Raw genomic sequence first — 23880 nt, 5'->3', positions numbered from 1 at the left:
CGCTCTCACAAAGTAGAGAGTGGATTGGACTGGTACAGAAGGCTCCAGTTGAAAGGCGGATGGCTGTATGGTATGTGGGAGCAATACGCTTCTCAAAGTTTTCTCGTTGGCGAGAGACAATCTCAATACCATAGAGAATTTTGGGAAGCAGCCAGCTATTGAGGATCTGCAGAAGAGTTTGACGTGATGCACGATATTGTCCAGCTGCTAACATCTTAAAGAGGTTTAGTCTGGTTTTTGCTTCTTTTCTTATCCGGTTGGAGTGGGGAATGAAAGTAAGTTTTGTGTCAAATGTAACACCTAATATTTTCGCTGAGTTTACATTTGGTATGATGTGGTCGTGAAGTTTGATAGGTAGTTTGCGATGGAAGCCCATTTTGCAGATATGGAGGATTTGAGATTTGGAATGGGATATTTCATGACCGAGACCATTGCCTTATCTTGTCAACTCCTTTTTGGAGAAGCTGACGAGATGTGTTAACAGATCTCGATGAAGAGACCAGAATGATATCATCGGCATAGACAAAAGGTTTGATTTCATATGGAATGGAGCAAAACAGAGATTCTATACTGATAAGGAAAAGTGTAGGAGAAAGGATGGCGCCCTGAGGTACACCGTTTTCTAGAGGATATGGATTAGAAACACTATTACCGATTAGGACTCTAAATGATCTGGCTGTAAAAAAATTGTCAATGAAATTAGTGAGCCGGCCACCAAAGTCCCAAAAAGCAAGTTGAGAAAGAATGGAATGGCGCCAAGTGCGATCAAAAGCTTTGGAAATATCTATGATGGCAAAGTCTATGTGATGATCCTGGTCTATTGATTTTTGAATAGTATCGTCTAATTTGGCAAAATATGTTTCCATGCCCAACCCGCTCCGAAAAGCGTGTTGGTCAGAGCTAAGCAGGTTTCTGTCTTCTAATTCTTGCGAGAGGCGGCGATTTACCATGCGTTCTAAAACTTTTCCCATGCAGCTAAGGAGGGAGATTGGACGGTAGCTATCAACGTTGTGGTTAGGTTTGTTAGGTTTGGGTATGGGGATAGTTAAACTACTTTTCCAATCAATAGGAATATTACCGGAAGACCAAATACTATTGTAAATGTTAAGAAGGGTGGATTTAGATTCTACAGGAGGTTTTGCAGTAAGGGATATCCTATGTTATCGGGACCAGCAGATCTACCTTTACATTTCCTTAGTGCCCAATGGAGTTCAGTTATTGTGAAAAGACTATTGTATCTATGTTCAGTGGCATCAGGGAAAGAAATTGGAACAGATTCAGTGTTAAGTTTATGGGTTTGAAAATTACTCGGATAATTGTGTGTGGCAGAAACATCAGAAAAGTGGATGGCAAAGGCTTCAGGTACTTCAGCAGGGGCAATGATAGTGTCTTGGGTTTTGAGAACTATTGTGGAGCTTTGTTGATTTTTACCATTCAAACAACCGACTTGCCTCCACACTTCCTTGCTAGATAACTGAGGATTAATTTCATTAATGAAATCATCCCAGTTATTCTTTTTGGCAAGACGAACTGCTTCCTTGGCAAGTCGATTGGCTGTACGATATTCCTCAGCAAAAATGGGTGTGAAAAAATTATCCGGATTTTTGCTAGCTCGGCGGAATTTGCGCAAAGCAGCTCTGCGAGCTTTAATAGCTGCAGCAACTGTTGCGTTCCACCATGGTTCACATCTTTTTCCAGGTTTTCCAGTTGTACGGGGAATACTCAGAGAAGCGGCGTATTCAATGCATGCAGTAAAGCGAGAAAGAGGGGGATTTTCATCAAGTGGAAGATTGAACATTATTTCTCTTTGATATGCTGCCCAATTGGCCTCCTCATATTTCCACCTGGGGCGGAGAAGTGGCCGCTGGGGATTTAAACTACTGTGGATTAAAAGTGGAAAATGATCACTACCACGAGTGTCATTAGAAACTGTAACTGTGAACTGCTGTGCCATAGAAGATGACACAGCGCAGTAGTCAAGTATGGAGCCTTTGCCGTTTATGGGAGAAATACGTGTAGCGGATTGGTTTGAAATTACTTCCAGACCAATTGTTTCAAAAACACAAGCAATGCTGTTCCCTCTGTTACATGAGGTCGAGCAACCCCAGGTGGTATGTTGGGCATTAAAATCCCCTAAAACAATTAAATTATTATTAATTTGCTGAAACGTACTAGTGAAATCAGAAATTATTGTAAAAGGGTTGATTGAATGAGAAAGATATAAACATACTATGGAGCATTGCACGGGAGATGAAATTTCTACAGCTACTGCGGGAAGATTAGTAGATATAGCTATTCTATTTGATGGAATGTGTTTTAAAATGCCTACAGCTACACTATGATGAGGTATGGTTGGGTGTATGTTAGTGTACCAATTGTATCTATTAAGAGGAGAGCTAAGGAGAGAGGGAACTGACATTACTTCTTGAAGGGTGATTATTGTTGGATCGTGTCTATTGATTAGTAGTTTTAGTTCTTCTATATTTTGGTTCATGCTTCTGATATTCCAGGATAATGCAAATATGGATGAATAGTTATTAGATTGATATGATGAATTGAATTATGTAGTAAAGGAAAAATGGATAAAAGTTAATGCTTATAATCAGAAGGATATTGTTAATATTGAAATTATAAATTAATCTACAGATTTCGTGTTAGATCTAAGAGTTTTTTTAGAGGCGACAGAGAAAGAAGCATTGGATGTGGGAGGGTTGGGGGATTGGGATGAGGGAGAGATGGGGATGATTTTTCGGGGTTGGGATTCCTCTTCCGAGGAGGGGGTGTACTTTTGGTGAGAACGTTTCCGTTTGTTAGTGGTGTTATTTTGTTCATCTACATCATTTTGTTTTACATGTTTTACTTTTTCTACTTTTTTGTCTTCATTATCTTCTTCAGTTTCTTCTTCAGTGCTTTCTTCCGTGCTTTCTTCCGTGCTAAAATCGTCTAATTCTTCTTCACTTTCATCCTCTTCAATTTCCATTTGAGATTCTATTTTCTTTTTTTTCTAAACTCTTTTCAAAATTCTTGCACATTCTTTTCATAGTTTTATCCTGATCTTCGATTTTTGTTGTTAGATTAGTTACTGTTTGTGTAAGCAAAATTATCATTTTTTCTAGAGATTCATTTTTTTTTTTTGTATTCTTTAATTTGGGTGTCTTTTTCATCTAATGTGTGTGTCTGTTGTGCGTATGTGATTCGGTTTTGAATGGGACTAGAATTTGTGGATTGAGTAACATTAAGCAGAGCTTTACGTGCCTCACCGTAAGAACAGTTGTTGTCGATCTTATAATTGATGACCTGTTCTTCTTGGAGGTAGTGGGGACAGGTACGAGACGTGGTGCTGTGGTTGTCCTTGCAGTTCTACGGGATCTACGGTACACTCTCCATGCGCAGGGGTACCACAGTTAGTGCAGGTAGGCGACAGTTTACAGTGAATCTGTGTATGTCCAAACTGTCCACAGTTAAAACACTGCATTGGTTTCGGGTAATAGGCTCTTGTTTTCACTTGTAAAGCACCAAGGCGAATAAACTCCGGAATGGAGGTAGCATTGATTCGAAGCAGAAAAATGTTTGTTCGCACAATTTCACCATTCACTTTACGCGTAAAACGCCGAACATTCATTACTTTTTGGTCACTCAAGTTCTCCAAAATATCTTCATCACTTAATCCTTTTAGATCCGGGGCAAAAATTACACACTGAACACTATTGAGGGTCACATGAGGAGCAACTTTCACAAGGGTTCCATCGATTAACTTTGTAATTTTTTGTAGCTTCTCGAAGTGGCTTTGGTTCCTAGTTTTCAGCAAAAGCTTCTTTCCACTGTCGATTTTACGGCCAAACTCACTAAGATCACTGCCAACGGCGTCCTTGATGGTTTTACCTACGATGAATGGGTTTACGGGCAAGACAGAATCATTTGCCATTTGAAGCACCAAATACTTTAATTCACCATTCTCATTGTCTTTGTCCATCCACGGGGGCATAGGTCTCACTCTACGAGTGGTCACGGTAGGAGGAAAATTCTCCCCTAAGGGGGGAGGGTCTAACATGGTGTCGGCCCAATGTAAAAATATCTCTTTTAAAACAACTGTTTATTTCAATTTCAAATCACTGTTTAAATCACAGAATCACCACACCAACAAACATTTCACTGTGATACAGATATTATCCCTAACCACGTAAAACCAGTCCTGAAAAGGACTGCATTGAACGTCTAAAAGTAACACTTCACAGCAAGGTCGCACACGAAACAAAGAGGAAAAATAACGGGTAACAAATCACAGACTACAGAGCAGGAGGTTTAAGAAATACGTCCGCACACTTCAGCTGTCACAAGTCGAATGTAAGAACACAGTGTAAGCGATCCAGCGCTGTGACGCGCTTTTATACCCATAGACGAAGGTACTCACCACTATTTCGTCTCTCAGTGCAAAGGGAGCTCAAAACCCTCAAGCGAGTGCCGTAATATTCTCGCATTAGTAAATTAGAATATGTTAATTAAAGACACAGCGAATTGCCACTGCGCTAAGCGTTTCTACAAAAAAAAATGTACACGCCTTTGTTCACTAATTTAAGTTAAATTATCCGAAAACTCAATAACATCGAAAAATGTTATTTAATAATAATAAATGATAGTTATTTTCAAATTTTCTGAACTGGTCCTATTATTTTGGCGCATGATTTTTGGGTTATTTTTACATTCCTTATCATAACTTTTTTGTTTCTTAACTTTTTACCAAACTTTAAAAACATTCTTAAAGCAAACATTCTAATAGTAATTTTGGTAAAGATTGATTCACTTTAAGTCATGAAATATGATAAGTGAATAATAAATTGATAAGTGGTCCTATTGATTTGTCCGACACTGTACGTTCTCGACAACTGGAACTTGATGTTTCAGAGGCGAAAGAACTCCGCAGGAGCCAAAGCCTCTCTAAACCATACTAACAACAACAACAACTTGATGTTTCAGGCTGTATTTTAAGGGAAGTGGAGCAATGAAATGGAGGAAGGGGGCAAGGGTTCTGAAGGTGACATCCATCCAACGTCCGATTAATCTTATGATGTTGTTTCCTAGTGCAAAGGCAAGGAAAAAAATTAACAAGTCACAATTCTTCATTCGATGGTAGAATTGTGTATATTTCTGTTAAAAAACTGTCAACTTTTTTTTGAGCTATGCCCTGTCAACGATTGTTTTCAATCGATACATTTTGTGAGAATCATCATACAATAAGATCCAATGATCAGCATAGTTCTGCGCGATCCCGGTGCATGCATTGCCGCGCTGACAGATTGTCAAGGTGCGTCGGTTGCCACTTAATTACCATTAATTTATATTTCCCTGACTACGTGACAAACATCAAAACTAGCACGATTCGCTACATAGTTTGGTGAGTTTGCACAAAATAATTGATTTAAAAAAAGCACAATCACTCATATACACACGAACACACACAGTAGAAATTACTAAAGCGTTTCCCTTATTGTTTGCGACTCGCTAGTTTGAAAATGTGTTTATCTCCAATAAATTACACACCCTGTTTGCTTCCTTTTCCTCTTGCTCGTCGACCAATTTATTTTGTTGCTAGAAAAGTGTGTTTGGGTGCGGTTACCGCATACTAATTAATTCAAATTCGATTCCATGCATAGGGGTAGATAATGTTCAATAAATAGAAACACATGCAAACTGTACATAAAAAAAGCAGGGCAGTTAATTTCATTTCAGCCAGGAGTAGATCGTTTCGTGTTAATTTATTGACGACTGGTTTTTCCGTTTTTTTTATTTGCTGTTCAATAGATGTATATGTGTGTGTGTGTATTTTAGTAGCGCGATACTCTCACTTGTCATGTACAAAAAAATATCAAAACCGTACCCATATGTGATCAATTGTTCAAATTTCCTTTCAAATCAATCCCTACCATAACAACCATTTTGTTCATTTCGGGAGTTGGAGAGAGTGATAGAGAGAGAAAGAGAGATAGAGATAGAGAGAGAGAGAGAGAAATAATACTGTCATTGTCAAATTGGCAAACGTGGTTTAAAGCTGCTCACGATCATCCGACAACCGTGCTTCAGCAGCATACATATGTCGACAAACTCGCTCACTCACGACCCTCCATCCCACGCGAGTGATGTATGGGCTGTGTCGGAAATCGGCCGGTCTTATTCCCGCGAGCACGATCAGGCTGGCAAATCAATCCGAAGCCCGAACGGATGTGGTTCACCCCGAACGACACGAAGGAGAAGGTGAAGTGAACGTGTCTCCCCCTCCGCAAACGCCTCTTGGAATCGGTTTCACACGTCGATAAATCACCGCCAGTGTGTGTAGCACCCCAGCACCCCAGCTGAAGGCACCGTGCAAGCGAGAGTGAAAGTGACACGACGACCGCCCAACAACCCCAGCCCCACACTTTGGTGGTTTTGCAAAATCGATTGGGATTTTTCCCTAACAACCTATCCATTTTTTTTTTGTTTTCTTTGCTTTGAGAGCGGCAAAAACAGACCCCTGCCTGGTGGAATCTTCAACCCTCTCCAATGCGATTGTGGCGCACGGAGTGAGGCTCAAATCCTTCGAGCGATTTGACAGCCCCATCGAGCACGAACCCCACTCGATCTGTGTCGAAGAGTGCTGGATTTCAAGCGAAGGGAAGCAGGTACGCGTCCCAGTTACAGCTGGTTTTACATTTTCTGGGTTGACGGCCGCAAAGGGTAAGGCCTGATAGTGATTGGAAAGTGGTTTGCAAATGACATTCCAAAAATGGGGTGGACTGTTTCAAAGCCGACGACGAAATAGGAGTGCTGGTTTTACTTTTCGAAAGCTCATATGTATGCGAACGGAGTGTAACTGACGGAATAAAGTTAGCGACCAAGGCGTACTGTGCGCAAACAGTGCGCAACCATATACCCGGCGCGATGACGCACATTTTCCGAGCACTTTTGCTGGCCGGTTTTGGTATGTTCACAAATGATCACAAATGATATCTGCAAACGACGTCACGTGATAATAGTAAAAACTAAGAAGGTATTTTTGTTTTCCCCCCATTGTGTTGGCTAGACAAATAGAACAGATATTGTGAAGAAACAATAAACGACTCTAATCAAGCTTGCAAAGACTCGCGATCATGTTGAAGCAAACGAGTTTCTACTATCCATCTGTAATTTGTGCTGAATAATCCCATCATCAATCAACCTTTGCTGCCTTGTTCCTTATTAAAATGGCATGCTTCCATGATGCCATTTATGGTTAATTAATTCCACGCATCCAACTCCCGATACCTTTCTTCCCATTTTCCCGCCAACAGGGAACTTCACCCTTTGCGAAAATCACATCACGTGCTACTCTGCGTACGTTCAAGCCGAATTGCAACAAAAAACAACAAAAATTCTGCAAAACAACTATCATGTCTTCAGTATGGTCAGGTGAATAACAAACGAGAAAAAGAAGATAAAAAAGAAAAAAAACCCATCACGACAGCGCTCAGTGATAGATTGATGTCGATTAAAAGATGAGAATCGGTTATCAGTTGCTGCGAACAGCGAATCAAGAAAGAGAGAGAGAGAGAGAGAGAGAGAGAGAGAGAGAGAGAAAAAAAAAAATAGCCCCGCACAAAAACAGAAAACAAACCGACAAATTCGTGCATGGCCCCGCACGCGTAGAGCACGCGAGATAGTATTTTGCCAGCATTGATACGCACGAATATTCCGCGCCTCTTGGCAGGTGTTTTTCGAAGGAAAGCATGGGAAAAGGCTGGGCAGCCGCGAAACAAAATCCCAAAAATTCAGGATATTGGTGCTACACACACACACACACACAAAAGGGCAAGGGAAGGCGCAAGCAACGGCGGCAAGCGGCTTAAATGAAACGATTGGCGTAGCGAAAATGAAATTAACCGAGGAAAAAGTGATTCTGCCTGCCAAATCCAAAATCTGCCTTGTCACCGTAAAGAAACAATAAATTTTCCACTACATTAAGCTTTCGAATGATAAAAGAATTCAACCGAGGATAAAGGCAGAGTAACGGGATGGGGGGAAGGAGGAGTAGGGGGAGGGGAACTGAACAAGAGAATCGTGAACAGAGGCTCCATCATCGGGGGAACCCCACCCTGCGCTGAACCGCGTGCATGGCACACGAGTGAATCGTTTCGGAAAAGCGCCCAAAGGAAATGGGTGCCCGGGAAGCCCCCTATTGTGTGGCCTTAATGTTTCCAACCATGCCAATGCAAACCCGCCTCTCCCCCTCTTGGCAGACATATTTTTCCTCCATACCTTTCACTCTCTCCCTCTCTGCCACGATTTGTGAAGAAAAGTACGCCGCCTTGAGACACACACACACACATCCAATCTGACAGTCGTGAGAATGCAGGAAATCTGGTTCCAATCTGGTTCTCGGTGGGTCACGAGAATGTGATAATAATAATCAAATCTCATCCTTTCCCCCTCTCCATCCCCGCCCACCATCACTGTCCAGGGGCGGGCGAGAGCGAGCGCGCGCGCGCAGGGGATCATCAAATGCTAAAAAGCCTTGCTCTTTTATTCAACGACCATCCAAACGACATGCCACACAGACATGCCCCGAAACGCAAGCACGCAGCCTCCCTGCTCATTCCCCTTTCCCACCCCATTGTTAGCTGTCATCGTTCCAGCAGCCCGAAACTGGAGCAAAAGCTCCACGCACAAACGGTGCGCGGGTGGTGAGGGAGAAGTGAGAGGGTGCCGGCGGGCATCGCTCGCCAGCATTCCCTGTCGATTCTTCGCAAGGACATCGTTTGTGTGCGTCCTCCTTGTGCACTTCTTTTTTTTTCCACTTCCCAGCAACATCAACCCACAAAAGCGACCGGCGCGCGATGCTGTGCGCTGGCGAGTGTTATGGAATAATTCGAAGATTTAAAATTATCCTCCACCCATCCTTATAAATGGAGACGAACAAAAAAAACCACCTACCATTTCCAAGCGGAGCAAAGCAAAGAGAAAGAAACACACACAACCCAAGATCCATTTGCAGCGGCATCCTGGACTGCGGGGTTTTCAAAAGATTCCCATTGAAAAACCACCCAGAGTTTCTCGCTTTCACCCCCATCGGTCTTATCCGCACCACACACACCGACACAGCATTAAGCGGGGCCTGGGGTCTAAGGGCGAGGGAACCAAAATGGGGTTTATCTGCCGTTTTCTCTCTCTCTCTATTCTTTCCTGCTTACTCTAAATGGTTTTGCATCGCTTGCCAGTTGCGCCCTTCCTCTTTTTCTCCATTCCTTCTGCTCGCACACGGGACCGCGTGCGGATGGCGCTCTTTATCTGTTACTTTGTTTGCTACCTCGAACGATTTCGAACAATTCGCCGCAATTTTTGCAATCGCCCAATTTAGTGTATGTGTGCGTGTGTGTGTGTTCTCTTTTTCTTTCTGCCACTTTTCCGCAGCCTGCCTTGTTTGCACACAGCGCGTGCTGAAAGAAATGGACCTGAAATCCTAAAGCATATTTTACGACGTTTTCTGCATATTGTAGTTTTTTTCGCTCGGTCGTTTAGCCCTCCGGGCTTCCCACCCAAACTACGGGTTGAGAGAGTGAGAAGTGGGTTTTTTTTATTGCTCGTCCAGTTTCAAACCGCGGTGTTGCATACCTTCTTCTTGCATCCGACCTAAACAGGCAGGAGATCCATAGAGAGGCAGAGAGGAGTGAGAGGAGCGAAAACACTTGTACAGAGATCAGAAACTGTTCACACTAGTGATGTGCTCTCTGGAGTGCACTCACGATTCCGATCCTATTCCGGCTATTGTTAGTCCGATTCCAACTCCAGCAAAACCGAAACCACTAGCTTTGCCCGGAATCGTCTGGAGTCTTCTGGAATCGTTCGGATTCGTCTGGAGTTGTCTGGCGTCGTCGAGAGTCTTCCGGAATCGCCCGGAGTCCTCCCGACGCCCGAAGTCGTTAGTAGTTGGAGTTCTTCTAGTAGTTGGAAGGCGACTCCGGATTTTTGCCAATTTTACCCATCACTAGTTCACACACATGCAGCACAAATGATTTCTTAACAGTTGCAGAGTTGTTGTTGTACTCTTTTTTCTATACTGTTTTGCTTTTGTTGCTGGTAAATAGCCCGAAAGGAATACAGTGTTTCCAATACACTATGCTAAAGTTATCGTCGATTGTGAGGTCCACTCGTGACACCGTTTACCAGCCAGTTTCGAATTGGTTACACTACTCTCTTCTCTCTATCTCTCTCTTTCTCTCTCCTTCTTTTTTATCTATCCATGACTTTGACGATGTTGTTGTATGTGTCAAGTATAATGCTTGAGCCTTCGAAGGAATTTCTTTCCCAATGTTTCCACCTTTCCTGCACTCCTCGCAGCCAACCAGAAACACAGTCGTATGTTTTACTTCCTTTGCATTCTATTGATGGGTTTCTTGTGCCGACCCGAGTTGTATTGAGGTTTCGGCACGATCAATTGATTCGAGAATGCACTCAACAATGTTTCGCATTTCAAAATGCTACCAATTTGGAATGTAACACACTCGCAAAAGCAGGGAAAGGGTAAACTGTCTCATTTGCAGTAGTTACCGAGCAGTTTGAATGTGTTCATTCTATTGGTTTGATGCAAATCAGGGATAAATCAGTTGAACATTCACAACGTACATCAAGAAGCGCTTCTTTTCTGTCACACACACAACAAAAAAAGGGTTTTAGTAAACTGCACGTTGCTGCTCTAAATGGTAGATAAATGATATTTTCCATGCGTTTTTTTTACTTTCTTTATTACTAGGATATCACCACGAGCCACCAGGCTATGCCCCATGCTGAGTGGCGCGTGTACTAGTCTTCCTGTTCTTCGTATCATTTCTTTACTTTTCTGTCAGCTTGAATTGCTGCTTTTTTCACAACAACAAATACTTTCTGTTCGGAACCATGGGTCGTTCGCCCGGGCGTTTCCCGGCAGTATCATTCAGCAACTGCCCTACCCGTAAACCGCACGGCGCTTTCCTGGAAGCCAGGTTGGGTGTATTATTTGCTACCACCGAAAACCGAAACGGATCGCGAAGAATTTGTACCAGATGCGTGCGTATTTTTTATTCTCTTTTTTGTTTGCAGCAAAATGGTTTCACCGTATCATTTTTAATAATTAATGCTTACTCTATTTATCTTCTTTCCCCTGGGTGTGTTTTCCATGCCTGTAAATTTTTAACTCGACAACACACACACACACACACACACACACACACACACACACACACACACACACACACACACACACACACACACACACACACACACACACACACACACACACACACACACACACACACACACACACACACACACACACACACACACACACACACACACACACACACACACACACACACACACACACACACACACACACACACACACACACACACACACACACACACACACACACACACACACACACACACACACACACACACACACACACACACACACACACACACACACACACACACACACACACACACACACACACACACACACACACACACACATATTCACACACACACACACACACACACACACACACACACACACACACACACACACACACACACACGCGCGCGCGCGCACGCACACACACACACACACACACACACACCTATACAGCTTAATCATAGCATGAAAGGATCGCTTATTATTTTAACGCTTTCATACTTAGGCAAATTTATCCTTGCCTCTACAGGGTTTCCCATAATTTATTGGTTGATTCCCGTGATTTTTCCCGTTCCCGTTCATCTCACGATTCTGTTACCGTATCTCGGGGATTTTTGGATTGTTCTTACGATTTATTGGTATCATACCATAGCAAATCAATACAAAAGACCCAAAAATACTGTGAAATGCTCAATAAATCGTGGAAACGATAAAAAAATTAAGAAAGCATTTAAAAAATTCGAGAAACAACCGCTGGAACCGAGAATGAGGTAGGAAAGCAAGAACGAAAACGCCGTTTATTGCATTGAAACAAAAAAGTGATAACAGCCTCTCGAGAAATTTTCGTTCTCATCGCTCTCTTGTTCACCCCTAAACACTGCGATGTCAGGCCGGCGGTCAAAGTGGTAAACCACTGATCAGTCTCATCACTTAATCTAAATTTGAGCGCTTCAACAGAGTATGCATTCCGTTGTGCCGCATTTGCTTGCGTATAATTTGCTTACCCTCATACGCCCAAACAACTAATGCACGGGCTCTTCGTGCATTCTTTTCCCGAAAATTTTTCCATCGGCTTCCAAAACCGGATACTGCATCTCCGCTACTGGGGATTTGCTTCCAATCCCAACGCGTCCCTGAACATTCGTAAATAGCATGTTTGTGTGTGTGAGTGTGTACATATCGAGCACAACGCAATGCCGTACGCTCTTTCCCGCGAGGCACATGAAAAACGGCGGCTCAACACATGTCATTGAGGCGATAATCTATTGCTTTACTGGGATTTGCGAGAGATTGAGCAGGGGTCCCTCGAGGGCCATACCATCGCGTATGCCCCTTTTGTATCCCAAATAAAAATTTTCCCATAACGATCACAAACTGTTTAGCCTGTAATCCACACTGCTCGGTAATATCGGTAATAACACCAGAGTTTAGTGAGTATGTGTGTGTGTGTATTTTTGTGTGTTTGAGAGAGAGAGAGAGAGAGAAGAGAGAGAGAGAGATAGAGAGAGAGAAAGGAGGAGATAAAGGGGGAGAGAGATACTAACGCGATACTCCAAGCATGACGCTTTCGAGTTCCCTGATTTTGTGTATGGTGTTTTAAATACTGAAATAAAATGTTACTTAGATTAACGGGCCACTACAAAAATCACTTACCGGCCACCGTCATGTTGCCGACACCGTGCGCCAGCTTGAACTCTGGCGCGTCGCCAGATATTTCGCACCGGTACGATCCACTCGACCGTATGTTGAGCCGGTGCAGCTGAATGCTACACATGAACTGGTTGCAGATCTGGCCAGTCGAGTTCTGCAGCACCGTCACGCCCTCCACATCGAACAGCATCAAGCTCTTCGGCATTAGCGGTGAGTACCTGAAGTAGCAACGGGAAGAGTATTGAAAATATTCACATTCTCCTCTAGCGTTTGGGCCTTCGTTTCGCTCCAGCAGACACTCCGGACGAAGGAAACATAGCTTACCTGAAGAACTCTCGTTCGTCTTTGTACCATTTGACGGAGTTCAGCTTATGCGTGCCCATGTCGTAACTGCAGGAGAGTGTAACTGTCTCCCGGACATCCACCACATCCGGCACAGTAATTTCCGTCAGCTGCAGACATCTGGCAAGCGTTAACGCTAGCGTGAAGGATGGAGATTGAGTAATGAAAATGAGGTTATATCTTACACATAAGCACACATACACACACACACACATACACACACACACACACACACACACACACACACACACACACACACACACAGAAGTTAGAATATAATGATGGTGGAAATTTGGTGAATACAAAGCACAAACAGGGTTTTATAAAATCATCGCGAAGAAAAGAGATTTTTGATCGATCGACTTCCAGATTTGATACACCTCACAGTATTGGTGTTCATCAACCCACACGCTATCAGTTGCACTACGCAGCTTGTCCGGTTTGCATACAACAACACCTTCTATTTTAACACTCTCAAATTGCTCCACCGCATGAAAGCATCACGCAAACAAACTCATCTTTGCAGGCAAACAGCCGATAAAGCTCCAACACCTGTGCAACTTGCATAGAAAGCTCTGAATTTAACACCGTCGCGGAATTTTCCCTCGGCGGGAGATAGTATGAATCCCCAAAACCCCCAAACCCGTAACACTAAAAAAGACCTCCAAGGCCAAAGCATGAAGCACGTGCATGCAGCGTGGCCCAACTTTACCTGAAAAACAAACAAAAAAAGACACGCTTCGCGATTGTGTGTATGTTTGTGCAGCGCTTTCCCTCGGCATTGCAGCCATACACCAAAACGTTCGTGATACAACATAATCCTAGACAGAAATCGAAATCGAACAACAACCTCTCGCTTGCGCGTGCAACAGACTGGAAAACATATTAATCCAATTTGCTCCGCATCGGTATGAGTCTGCTGAACTTGTACATACTACCCTTCATATGTGTGTGTATGTGTATTTATGGAGCTGAGATTGTTGCTGGACAGTGTGAGTGATGTTTTCTGTCTGCGTTTGCTAGCATCTCTAGGAACCAGTACAATTGTGGGTGTTTTGTCGTTTGTTTTGATACTTTATCGTATAAGTATACATTTTATTCGATACTTGTAAGGTAAAAGTCATGTTTCCCATTGACCATAAGGTTGCATTGACTTTTTTTTTTAATTCACTAACAAGTTTTTCTTCTTCTTCAAATTCTTATTCTGATATAGTTTCCAAAATAATTTAAGTTTACTTAGTTTCTTTTTTTATATCTCTTGCCACCACATCGGCCATCAACATTCGATTTTGCGAGCAACAGAATTTGCAATTTGAATTGCAATCGTGACACCGAGCTAAAATGGGTAAACGAAACGTTCGCACATTTTCTGCACCCGCCCTACTGGTAATCGGCTTGTCGGGAAAATACAACCGGCCCGGCCCGGGCGGGTGTGCGATCGGGTGATAGTTTTGTTTAACAGCCACCAGGCGTCTCCATGCCGGGTTTGCCATTTTCAAACTTGACCCGAAAATTGAGTGAACCAAAAACAAAGCAAAAACACACCCATTCACTACACACAAACTGGAGCAGCTAAAAGGATTTGAAGCATAAAAGTTCTCACCAGGCGCGGGCTGATAGCTTTTTCACCCTATTTTTCCCCTCTCCGTCCCTCTTCGCGTCCCGATCGCTCATCGCATCCCGTTTCCGCCTTTGTGTCCACCACACCGCGACTTTGCTAACACTCACCACTGCACGCCAAAACCAACCATCAATCATCGACACATTCCCGCGTGATGGTGATCATTTTGTCTAGTTCGTGCTCCCGGGGGTGCTTTCCAGCCTTTTTTGTTTTGTGTTTTTTTTTTTTATTTAGCATAAAATAGTGTTAGATAGAATTGGAGAAGGCACCAAAAACGAAAAAAAAAGTCAAAAGCTGAAGCACACTCCATACGCTCATAGAAAGCAATTTGAAGCAAACGAAGTTGGAAATGGAAAACGATTGGTTGGTGCAAAAGTGTGACACCTCTCTCGGGTTTGACTCGCTTCGATGGCGTGGTTCGCATTTTCACAGCCGCGCAGGAAAGGCAGCGAAACGAGGAACGGGTACGTGGGTGGGGCAAGATAAGAAAAATTTAATTAATTCTCACGACCTACGGTGCTTTGTTTTCGTTGCTTTAAAATGTTCTTAAAAAATTAAAAGCAATATATAAAACAAGGTTGCGCCATGATTTTAAGCAACGATAAAGTGATTCATAATTAGGAACCACGTTGTTGCGTCCGCAATCAGTTCATAGGCATGCTAAGATCACGCAATTTTATTTTATTCATAGCTTACACCACAAAGCGTCATTAATTTTTATCTTCTTCCTTTATCCAAATAAAAATGATTCGACCTTGTCTTTCCTGAACAGATTAATACTACAACGTTTTCAAGCCCAATTATACAATGTTAAGCTGCTTTTGAGCTTAAGCCTTAAGCCGGTCTCGTAGTACAGTCGTCAACTCGTACGACTTAACAACATGCCCGTCATGGGTTCAATCCCCAAATAGACCGTGCCGCCATACGTAGGATTGACTATCCTGCTATGGGGGGAAATCAATTAGTCACTGAAAGCCAGGCCCACATGTGGTACAGGCAGGCCTTGACCGGCAACGGTTGTTGAGCCAAAGAAGAAGAAGAAGCTGCTTTTGAACATTGTTCCATTGTTAAAGTATATCAGAATTTCAATCGTAAATTTCACGAACAATATTAATCAGAGTTTTTTGGTTAATCTTTAAAAATCGATTCTTAAATAAACACTATATTCATTACGGAGTTTCAAATCATATAGGAAAATAGTTCAATCAGTTAGGAGAATGTTGCAAATCGGTTGGAAAATGTTGCAACCATACTGTGGAAATTTGCAATCATGTAAGGGAATGTTGTAACCAACTAGTGGAATTTTGCAAGCATACTGTGGAGCTTTCATCAGACTGTGAGTGCCGCTGCGAACATCCCAAAACATTTTCATTTATTTTACTTATTTTTCATGTTTAATTATGACTCCGCGACAGGATTTATTTAGTTTCTCAAATTGATGATTTGACATTTTGGGAGGGATTTTTAATCACAATAACGCAAAATGCATTGGGTTATAACTATATTATTCCTATCTTAAAAATAAAAGTACCACCGAAGCTGAACAGTACTGGTATTGGTTCCTTAATCCATTACTGAACCTGAACTTTGTAAAAGATTTTTGAATCTATAACTTGCGGTACAAAAGTTCCCTATTACATCCAGAATAAGCTCATCAACCTGCAAAATGATTTACAGCATCTCCAGTCCTTAAGAAAAACATGCTTGAAGTTGTGCGTTCTGATTAGCAATTCCTTGCATTATCTTGCGGAAACGGCTTTGCCAACTAAAGACACCACTTAAAACCAACTTATGGCAATGCATTAGGCATCCAAAACGACATGTGGTGCTCGTTCGAAGAATCGAAATAGTCCTACTAACCCTAAAATGTTCAAATTATTTATTTTAAAATGAAAGGCAGCAAAGTGTTGACACACGAAGCGGCATTTTGATTGGTGGCAACAAAAGATAATGTTTTACTCATTTTCTTTGTGTTTGGTCATGATAATAATGTTTTAGAGTTATTAAAGGCGGTGTTGTTAAGTAGAGGGTTACATATTAAGAGCTGTGATTAGACAGACAATTAAGACTTAATAAGAAGCTGATACAATGCTGCGTATAAAAAACCAAATAGTCAATCTTATAATTTGTAAAACTGAATAAACAAAAGTCATGGACTGCTCCTAGGCTAGACTGTTTAGTGAAAATCTATCAGTCCTACATATATACATGGTTGGTAAAGCGACCGAAAGGTTGTAAGGCACTAATATCTACGCACGTTAATTTTGGAGAAAGCAAATAGTATAGCTGCAATTAAACGAAGTTCAGATGGGCACCCACACTTCAGATGGACGTCAAATGTGAACTTACAGTTGAATTATGTATGTTCAAAAGGCGTTTAACATTCTTTCCTTGGGCTCGAAAACGGTTGCAAAACATAATGTGCTATAGATTTCCTAGCACTGCTCCGCTTGCGATCATTATCATTTCAAACGACAATAGGTTATGGTGAAAAAGAATGCATCGAAAAAGAAAAAAAAGCAGACCAAGGAATCACCAAACCGACTCCACATGTGCCGTCAAGATAAATCACTTACTCCCGCAGGGGCACGCGCTACCCGGGAAGGCGCGCTACATTACAGCCCACTTCGCCATACAGCGGGAAGCTACTGCAGCCTGGCTACCCGTACCATTCCAGCTCCTCTCACCTTTTTCCCGATCTCTCTCACAAGATATTTTTACTAATTGCGACAAGAAAATAAAACTGTCACTCAGTAATTTGTCAGCATGATTTATGGCATGTCGGAAGCGTCGCTTCACGGCACGCGGAACACACAAGCGAGGACTAAAATACAGCCCGACCTTGCCTTGAGGCAAGGGTAACAACACAGTCATGAGTGTGTTTGTGTGTGAATGCCTAAATATATGTACAACTGTATGTGCATTTTCGTGTGTGTGAGAAAAAAAATAGAATGGTGTGAAACTAAAATTCTACGAATAAGCGCGCGCACACACACAACAATACAGCAGAAAAAATGGCACACAGGAAACACAGGGAGTCTGCTTACTCGTGAAAAAATCATACCACCAATGAGAAAAGCAAACTCAAGCAGACAGGCAAAGCAATGCTGTACACTACCCTGCTTTTCCCGTCAGTCCTTATAAATTAAACACACAAACACATATAAAGATACAAACAAAAAACGACCGCTAATGGTCGCGAAGGCGCAAGAGGATGACTCTCGGGAGACGTTGGGCCTGGAAATTATTCCTTCTAGCTAAGTGGTCTTCTCATCTCATATTTGGATAACAAAATAACGATGAAAAAGAGAGAGAGAGGGAAGAGTGAAGTAAAAAAAAAGATAAATAAACAGAACGTTGGAAGGCAGGCAAGGAAGACGGGAATGAGCCGCAGGCCGTTGTAAATAGCGCGAGCAGAGCCCTGAGGTACGAGACTGTGACTGAAAGATCTGTTATCTTTTCACTTTACTCTCAGGCTGGCGCTTCAGTAGCGAAGTCCAACTGTGGTGGAAGTTTCCGAAACGGGCGTGTAAAAGTTTAATTTGCCTCCCACCTTTCTAACACGCAAGCTTTAGCCCGACAAGTGGAGAGAGGGAACTAAAAACTTTCGCACCACGTTGTTGGAAGCGGGCTAAGAACATTTGGTGCGATCGAGCGGCGAGTATCATCACTGAGCTGGCCGTGGATATTAAATGTCCCGTTGCCGTTTCGATAACCAGCAGAGGTGAAATTTTTCTTCGGTATGTTTCTGTACGCACAATGTTGGTAAAGGATGATTCTGCCTTATCGCAGCTGGAAAGCACTACCTACAACGGACTAGGGCAGATCGTACGGTTCGCGGGAGTTAAACGGTAGACGGTTGAAGTACGCGAACAGTTAGAAAATTTGCGAAAAGTGTATGACAGTAACAGGTAAAATGGGTTAGCCTTTGACATACGACCCAATCGGGAGTCGAACAAAATCGAATCAGGCTCCAAACACGCTTGAACTTGAGCGTTCTTCTAATGGAACAGAAAATCATCCGGATTTATAACACCTGTTCACCATATGCATCCTGGACGCCATGGCTAGAGTAAGCTTAAGCTAAAATCCGGCCTAATTCACTCCCCCCCCCCCCCACCCCCCCATTCTCCCAAGCACTGTGGGAAGCACCAAAATGCAATTATTGCCAATGGGATGGGCCGTTTGTTTGCCGAGCTTAAATTGAATGCTTGCACAATCAGCATCTCTCACCATGCGCGTTCGCGCCAGCCTGCTCAAGTGGAACGTCAATATCAATCAAATCGCTTATTTCCAATGAATCACCTTGCGGAGTGATAGTACGAACATGAGGAAGAGGGACGCAGCAGTTTTGGTATTGCAGGTGGCAGGGAAGAAAGGTATACGGTGTATATGGTGGTGCGCTTACCCTGCAGTAATAGGACGGCTGCGGTTAGCCTACCATTTAGGCGCATCGTGCGGCCTAACGCGGCAAAGCTGCTCATGTGTACCTCAGCGTGTGTGTATGTGTTTCTGTAACGCCACTTGACCGCCCGACGGGGAATGGTAGGGTTTGTCGTTTCAGCAGGGCGCAAAAGGTTAAGCAGCGAGCACTAAGCACACACACACACACTCAATTTCTCGGTAATACTATCCTACACGCACACTAGCACTAGTGCGTACCACTAGATGCTACTACAATCCTGCTCCGGTTGCTCATTTTTCTACACAAAAAAAGACACACATTCACATTGACACAGACACACGGCTTAAAGGTTTTTCGTATTCGCCGAGAAGTCTCTGCTAAGTATCACTCGAGCCGTATCACTACATTAAACCATAATCAGCACATCAGCACACTCCTAGTACTTCGACGTCCACGACCTAGTGGAGTTCTGGTGGTGATGTTCGATGGGTAACTTCAACTTCACTTTTCCGCCACTTGACCTTACACCCGAGTGCTGTCTTTCTACAGAATAACCGCTTGTGTTAGGGAATGGGACGGCAAATGGAAGTAGCTACCATTAGGAACACTGCAAAAAAAAACCAAGACGGTGTATGAGAAGGTGTAAGATTAGACACAATTTTTGTCAGCTTAATATGGTCGAGAGAATAACTTTAACTGCATGGCATATATAATCATCGGTCTTGTGCTGTGCGGTCTGTGGGATCGAATAACTAGCAGGTGCAAAAGGAATAGAGCTTAGACAAGATATACTCTCCATATATGCCCAGGATGTGCATACTTCACATCCATACATAATCGACAATAATAAATAATAAAGCCTGGAGGTCTGGTTTGAGAGCAGGAAGTTCTTTTACTACCGTAACATTCATCATTTGGGCCACTTGATGCTGGTGACAAGAAGTGTTTTAGAAAAATTTCTTCCCCAAAATGCACTACGCAGGATGTACTCAGCAAGCAACCCGAAACCATCATTCGAAGTTATGAAATTATGGAAACTTGATTCCATTGTTCTGCTAATTAGCCTTGCCAGCAATTTTGAATCACCCAAAACTAGTGGTGGTCCGAACTCTAGCTGTCGTTAAAGATCCACATTCTTGCAAAGCACCCTTTTCCAGGCTAAAAAGAAGCACATGAGGTTGATGGACGATAGCGTTGCCGTAAGAAGCACGGATACGGCCAGAGCAGCTTCCCGTGTCACATTTGCTACTGCTGTTGACTCAAGTTGCTCCTGTTCCAGGTAGCACCGGAAGGCTTTGCTACCCATCCAGATTTGGACAGCCCGTCCCGGAATCTCGACCTTTCGAGCCCTCGGCTTTTCCGGAAAGGCTTGTACGTTCAGCGCATGAAGCTCCCAAACGGAGCAACTTCAACTCCGCAGTTGATTGTAGTGTCCCCCGTAGATGCGTTCACTCTCCCCTTTCTACTATCTGCACTCAAACGACCCATAGGCTGCTTTGCATGCTATCACCACCGCTCACCGTTTTGTTGTGCCACCAGTGACTGCTGTAACCGGGACAGATATCGCACTGCAGAGGCTTCACCTACGTCCAACATGCTTCCGATAACTTCGGTCCACTTTTCCGCAACAAGGGCGATTTCCGACGCCCCACACACGGATAAACGGGGTAAATGAGAAACAGTGCTCTTTGGGCTTTGTTTTTGTGTGTTTGTGCCTGATACTGTGCCGCTCGGAAGGTGAAAGCTGCACAAACCGTGTTGTTTTCTGATGTTTCGTTTTGCCACACCTCAGGCCCAGGACACTTTTGGCACGCGTTTTTGAAACGCTCAGCACCACCGTACACACGCAGACACAAACAGAGACAGAGCGCTTGCAGAGACCAAACAATTCCGGCTTAATGTTTCCTTTTCAACTTGTGTGTACTTTTGGTTGTATGTGTGTATGTGTTTTGTTTTTTTTTTTGCTCACAAAATGTCATCCTGCCACTGACAACGACATTCATTGCGTTGTTGGTTTTATGTGCGGCGGGTTGTTTTTTCTTCTTCTTTTTTTTCTCTTCTCTTTCCCTCCACCCAGTAGCATGGACACTGTGCTCATTTGTTTTATAGCCGGTCTGCCCTTTTCCTGCTGTTTTCAGCTTTGTATTTTTCTTTTTAAATTTTTTACCGCTTTGTTATTTAATGTCTCATCATCTGCATCCCGTGGACGCAGCTGGCGGTGTCTGCTAACCGCCACAATTGCAGCTCACACATAATGGTTTGTGCTTTTGTTTGCGTTCCTGTTGTGCTTTCTCGCCATCCAGCCACCAGCACACAAAAAGCCGCACAAATTGAAGCATTAATGCCTGAAACCGCTCGGTAGCTATTTGCGGAATGGTTCCGGGTTCCGGCGTCGGTTTTTTTGATATTCATTTTCCTTTTTTATACTTTTTTAACACGAACGATGAGGTCGTTAAGGCGAGACCAGTGGGCTTCAGCACATATTAATGTGTTCCGCTATTGGGAGCGGTTTGAGATGGGTAAACGATTGCCACCAAATGAAATTATTTTATGCACAACAGCGAATAGTGACATTTGCGACACTCCTCAATGGTGTTCAAACGAATCTGTCGTAAAATTCGAGGGCCTTTAGGTTAAGCGATGTGCCTTCCTTAAACTTCGTAACAAGATCCATTAGCTTGTTTTGGGTTGAGTCTTTTTAATTGATTTGATCTAGCGCTGTAATGAACAGAACGACTTCCCATGCTCTTTTGCACCATGGAAGGGCGCCCAAGGATGGGCTGTGATACTTTCCCTGACTACCATTTTCACCTCCGCCACTCCCTCCACAATAATCACCTTAACACTCTTCCACCACACAATCTTTCTGTACTGCCCAAACTCCCTTTTCTAACTGCCTCCACCCAGTTTTTATTTCTTACTCGCTGGACACACTCCCAAATAACCACGTAACCGTTGTCGTCGTCTTGTGACTCGCCACGAAAAACGTTGTGGATGAAACGCAAAGCGCGCAACGCGTGCAGCGTGTGTCCGTACGCGGTCGGGCTTCGGTGCAAACTGAAGCCGGACCACACCGAGTCATCGACAGCGGTACACACGGGCTCGGGATTTCACGCAGGCCGCAGCTTCCAACACCCAAACGGGTTGGGACCCGAACGGTTTGTCCGAGCGCGCACGCAACCCGAAGCACAGCATCCGAACGGTTTGCCGAACCCGAAGCCCGAAAAGCGGGAGAGCGCATCTATGCTGATGCCCTTGCCGGAAAAATACTCGGTCGGCCAATTTCGCTCACGGAGCAACCGTCATCGAACGAAAACCGTCATCGAACAAAAGGGAGTGACTTCGATGACGAGCGTACGCTTCCTTCCCTCGTTGCAGGTTAGCGCTATCGGTACAAGCTAGCGTTTCTGCGACACTACCAACAACAACAGACCAGCCGTAACCGTAACGACGTACGGGGTAAAAAAAAGCTAACGAAACTGCGGCATGGAGCGGTCTGTCCAGAAGTCGCGTACAACCGTTCAAACCCCGCCACCGGTACATCCCCGACTGGCACGGAGCAGTAAGTTACTGCAGTGTCACTCTTTCGTCGGAATCAATCTACACACTGCTTTCCAGCCGGCAGAAGGGGTAACCACATATACAGTGTCTAATGATTTTACAAGCGAACGAGACGAGAAACCGAGCACAGGTTGGGATAAATAATGCAAAAGCAGGGCTAATAGTAAACATCCCAGACAGCTCTGTAAAACGCAAACCCTCCATATCACCCTCCTAGCTAGCAGTGTGCTGAGGAATTGGAATCAAACCAAACGGTACCGGAACAGTTTCTTTGGAAATGGCGGAACTTCTCTACTCCGGCGTACACTTTCCGCTCGTTGCGCCGACATTTGCACTATCACGTAAGACTAATCCCGACAAGAAAGAGCGGTTAAGCAGCTTCCCATCGTGTGTCCTTTAGGTTTTCACTTATAAATTTATTATGTTGAGCTGATAAATATTATAGCTTCATTAAACACTCGCTGCCATGGGATAGGTTGAAGTAAACGTACCGGTAAAACAAACTCCTGCAGTTGTACCACACCCTAGCAGACAAAGTGTCTGAATGGTGTTAGAAGTCCGAGTCAAGCGACCGTGGATGAAACCCTTCACAGCCGGACAAAGGCATGATTTTGCACAAACTTTCCAATGTTATACTTTTCCATTCGAATACGTACGATTTTAGTTTTTGCACGGGAAAGAATTGATTTCCAGGCGAACCTAAGGACTTCCAGAACTTAAAAACAGGTATGTATCACTCCTGATAAATATCAGACTGTCAAAACTTTGCACTAGAAAAAGCTCTGAGTAAGAGATGACCATTGTGTCACCTTCATTTCCAAAAGAAATGTAATTGTAATCCGATTACAAAGTACCACGGAGCTCCTAAAATGCATTGAATTAAAGACAAAAATTCTGGCACCCTGTGCCATCTTTCGACAATGCATAATTCGTCCACATGCCCGTCCCCGATGATAGGCAGCAAGTCCCAAAAGGGTATAAATTTATAGCCCATCACCGTTTCTCCAAGAACGCCACATTTCTTGGGCATTATCTCCATGGATGAGGAATCCATTGGCATGTAAAAGAGCGCAGCATGAAGGATTGCTTGATCTCCCACCTCCCCGCTTCTCCTCCTGCC

The 23880-nt window shown here is 43.5% G+C and overlaps 1 protein-coding gene across 3 annotated transcripts in view; it reads right to left on the bottom strand.

Moving 5' to 3' along the window:
* LOC120955250 (uncharacterized) overlaps window positions 1-22268 on the bottom strand; it is a 35181-nt gene extending 12913 nt beyond the window's left edge. The window contains exons 1-4 of one of the 3 annotated variants that reach the window (XM_040375948.2): window positions 22038-22268; window positions 19203-19806; window positions 13156-13309; window positions 12835-13049 (exon numbers count right to left, since the gene is read on the bottom strand). In XM_040375948.2, coding sequence (XP_040231882.2) covers window positions 12835-13049; window positions 13156-13309; window positions 19203-19278 — 445 coding nt within the window. In that variant the 5' untranslated portion in view covers window positions 19279-19806; window positions 22038-22268. The remainder of the gene's footprint in view (window positions 1-12834; window positions 13050-13155; window positions 13310-19202; window positions 19807-22037) is intronic. The other 2 variants (XM_040375957.2, XM_049606105.1) reach the window with 2 other exon arrangements.
* Window positions 22269-23880: the final 1612 nt, after the last annotated feature.

This window comes from Anopheles coluzzii, chromosome X (assembly GCF_943734685.1).
Source record: "Anopheles coluzzii chromosome X, AcolN3, whole genome shotgun sequence".
Classification (NCBI taxonomy): domain Eukaryota; kingdom Metazoa; phylum Arthropoda; class Insecta; order Diptera; family Culicidae; genus Anopheles; species Anopheles coluzzii.
Note: the sequence above shows the minus strand (reverse complement) of the source record. Positions and strands in the feature narration are given on the sequence as shown.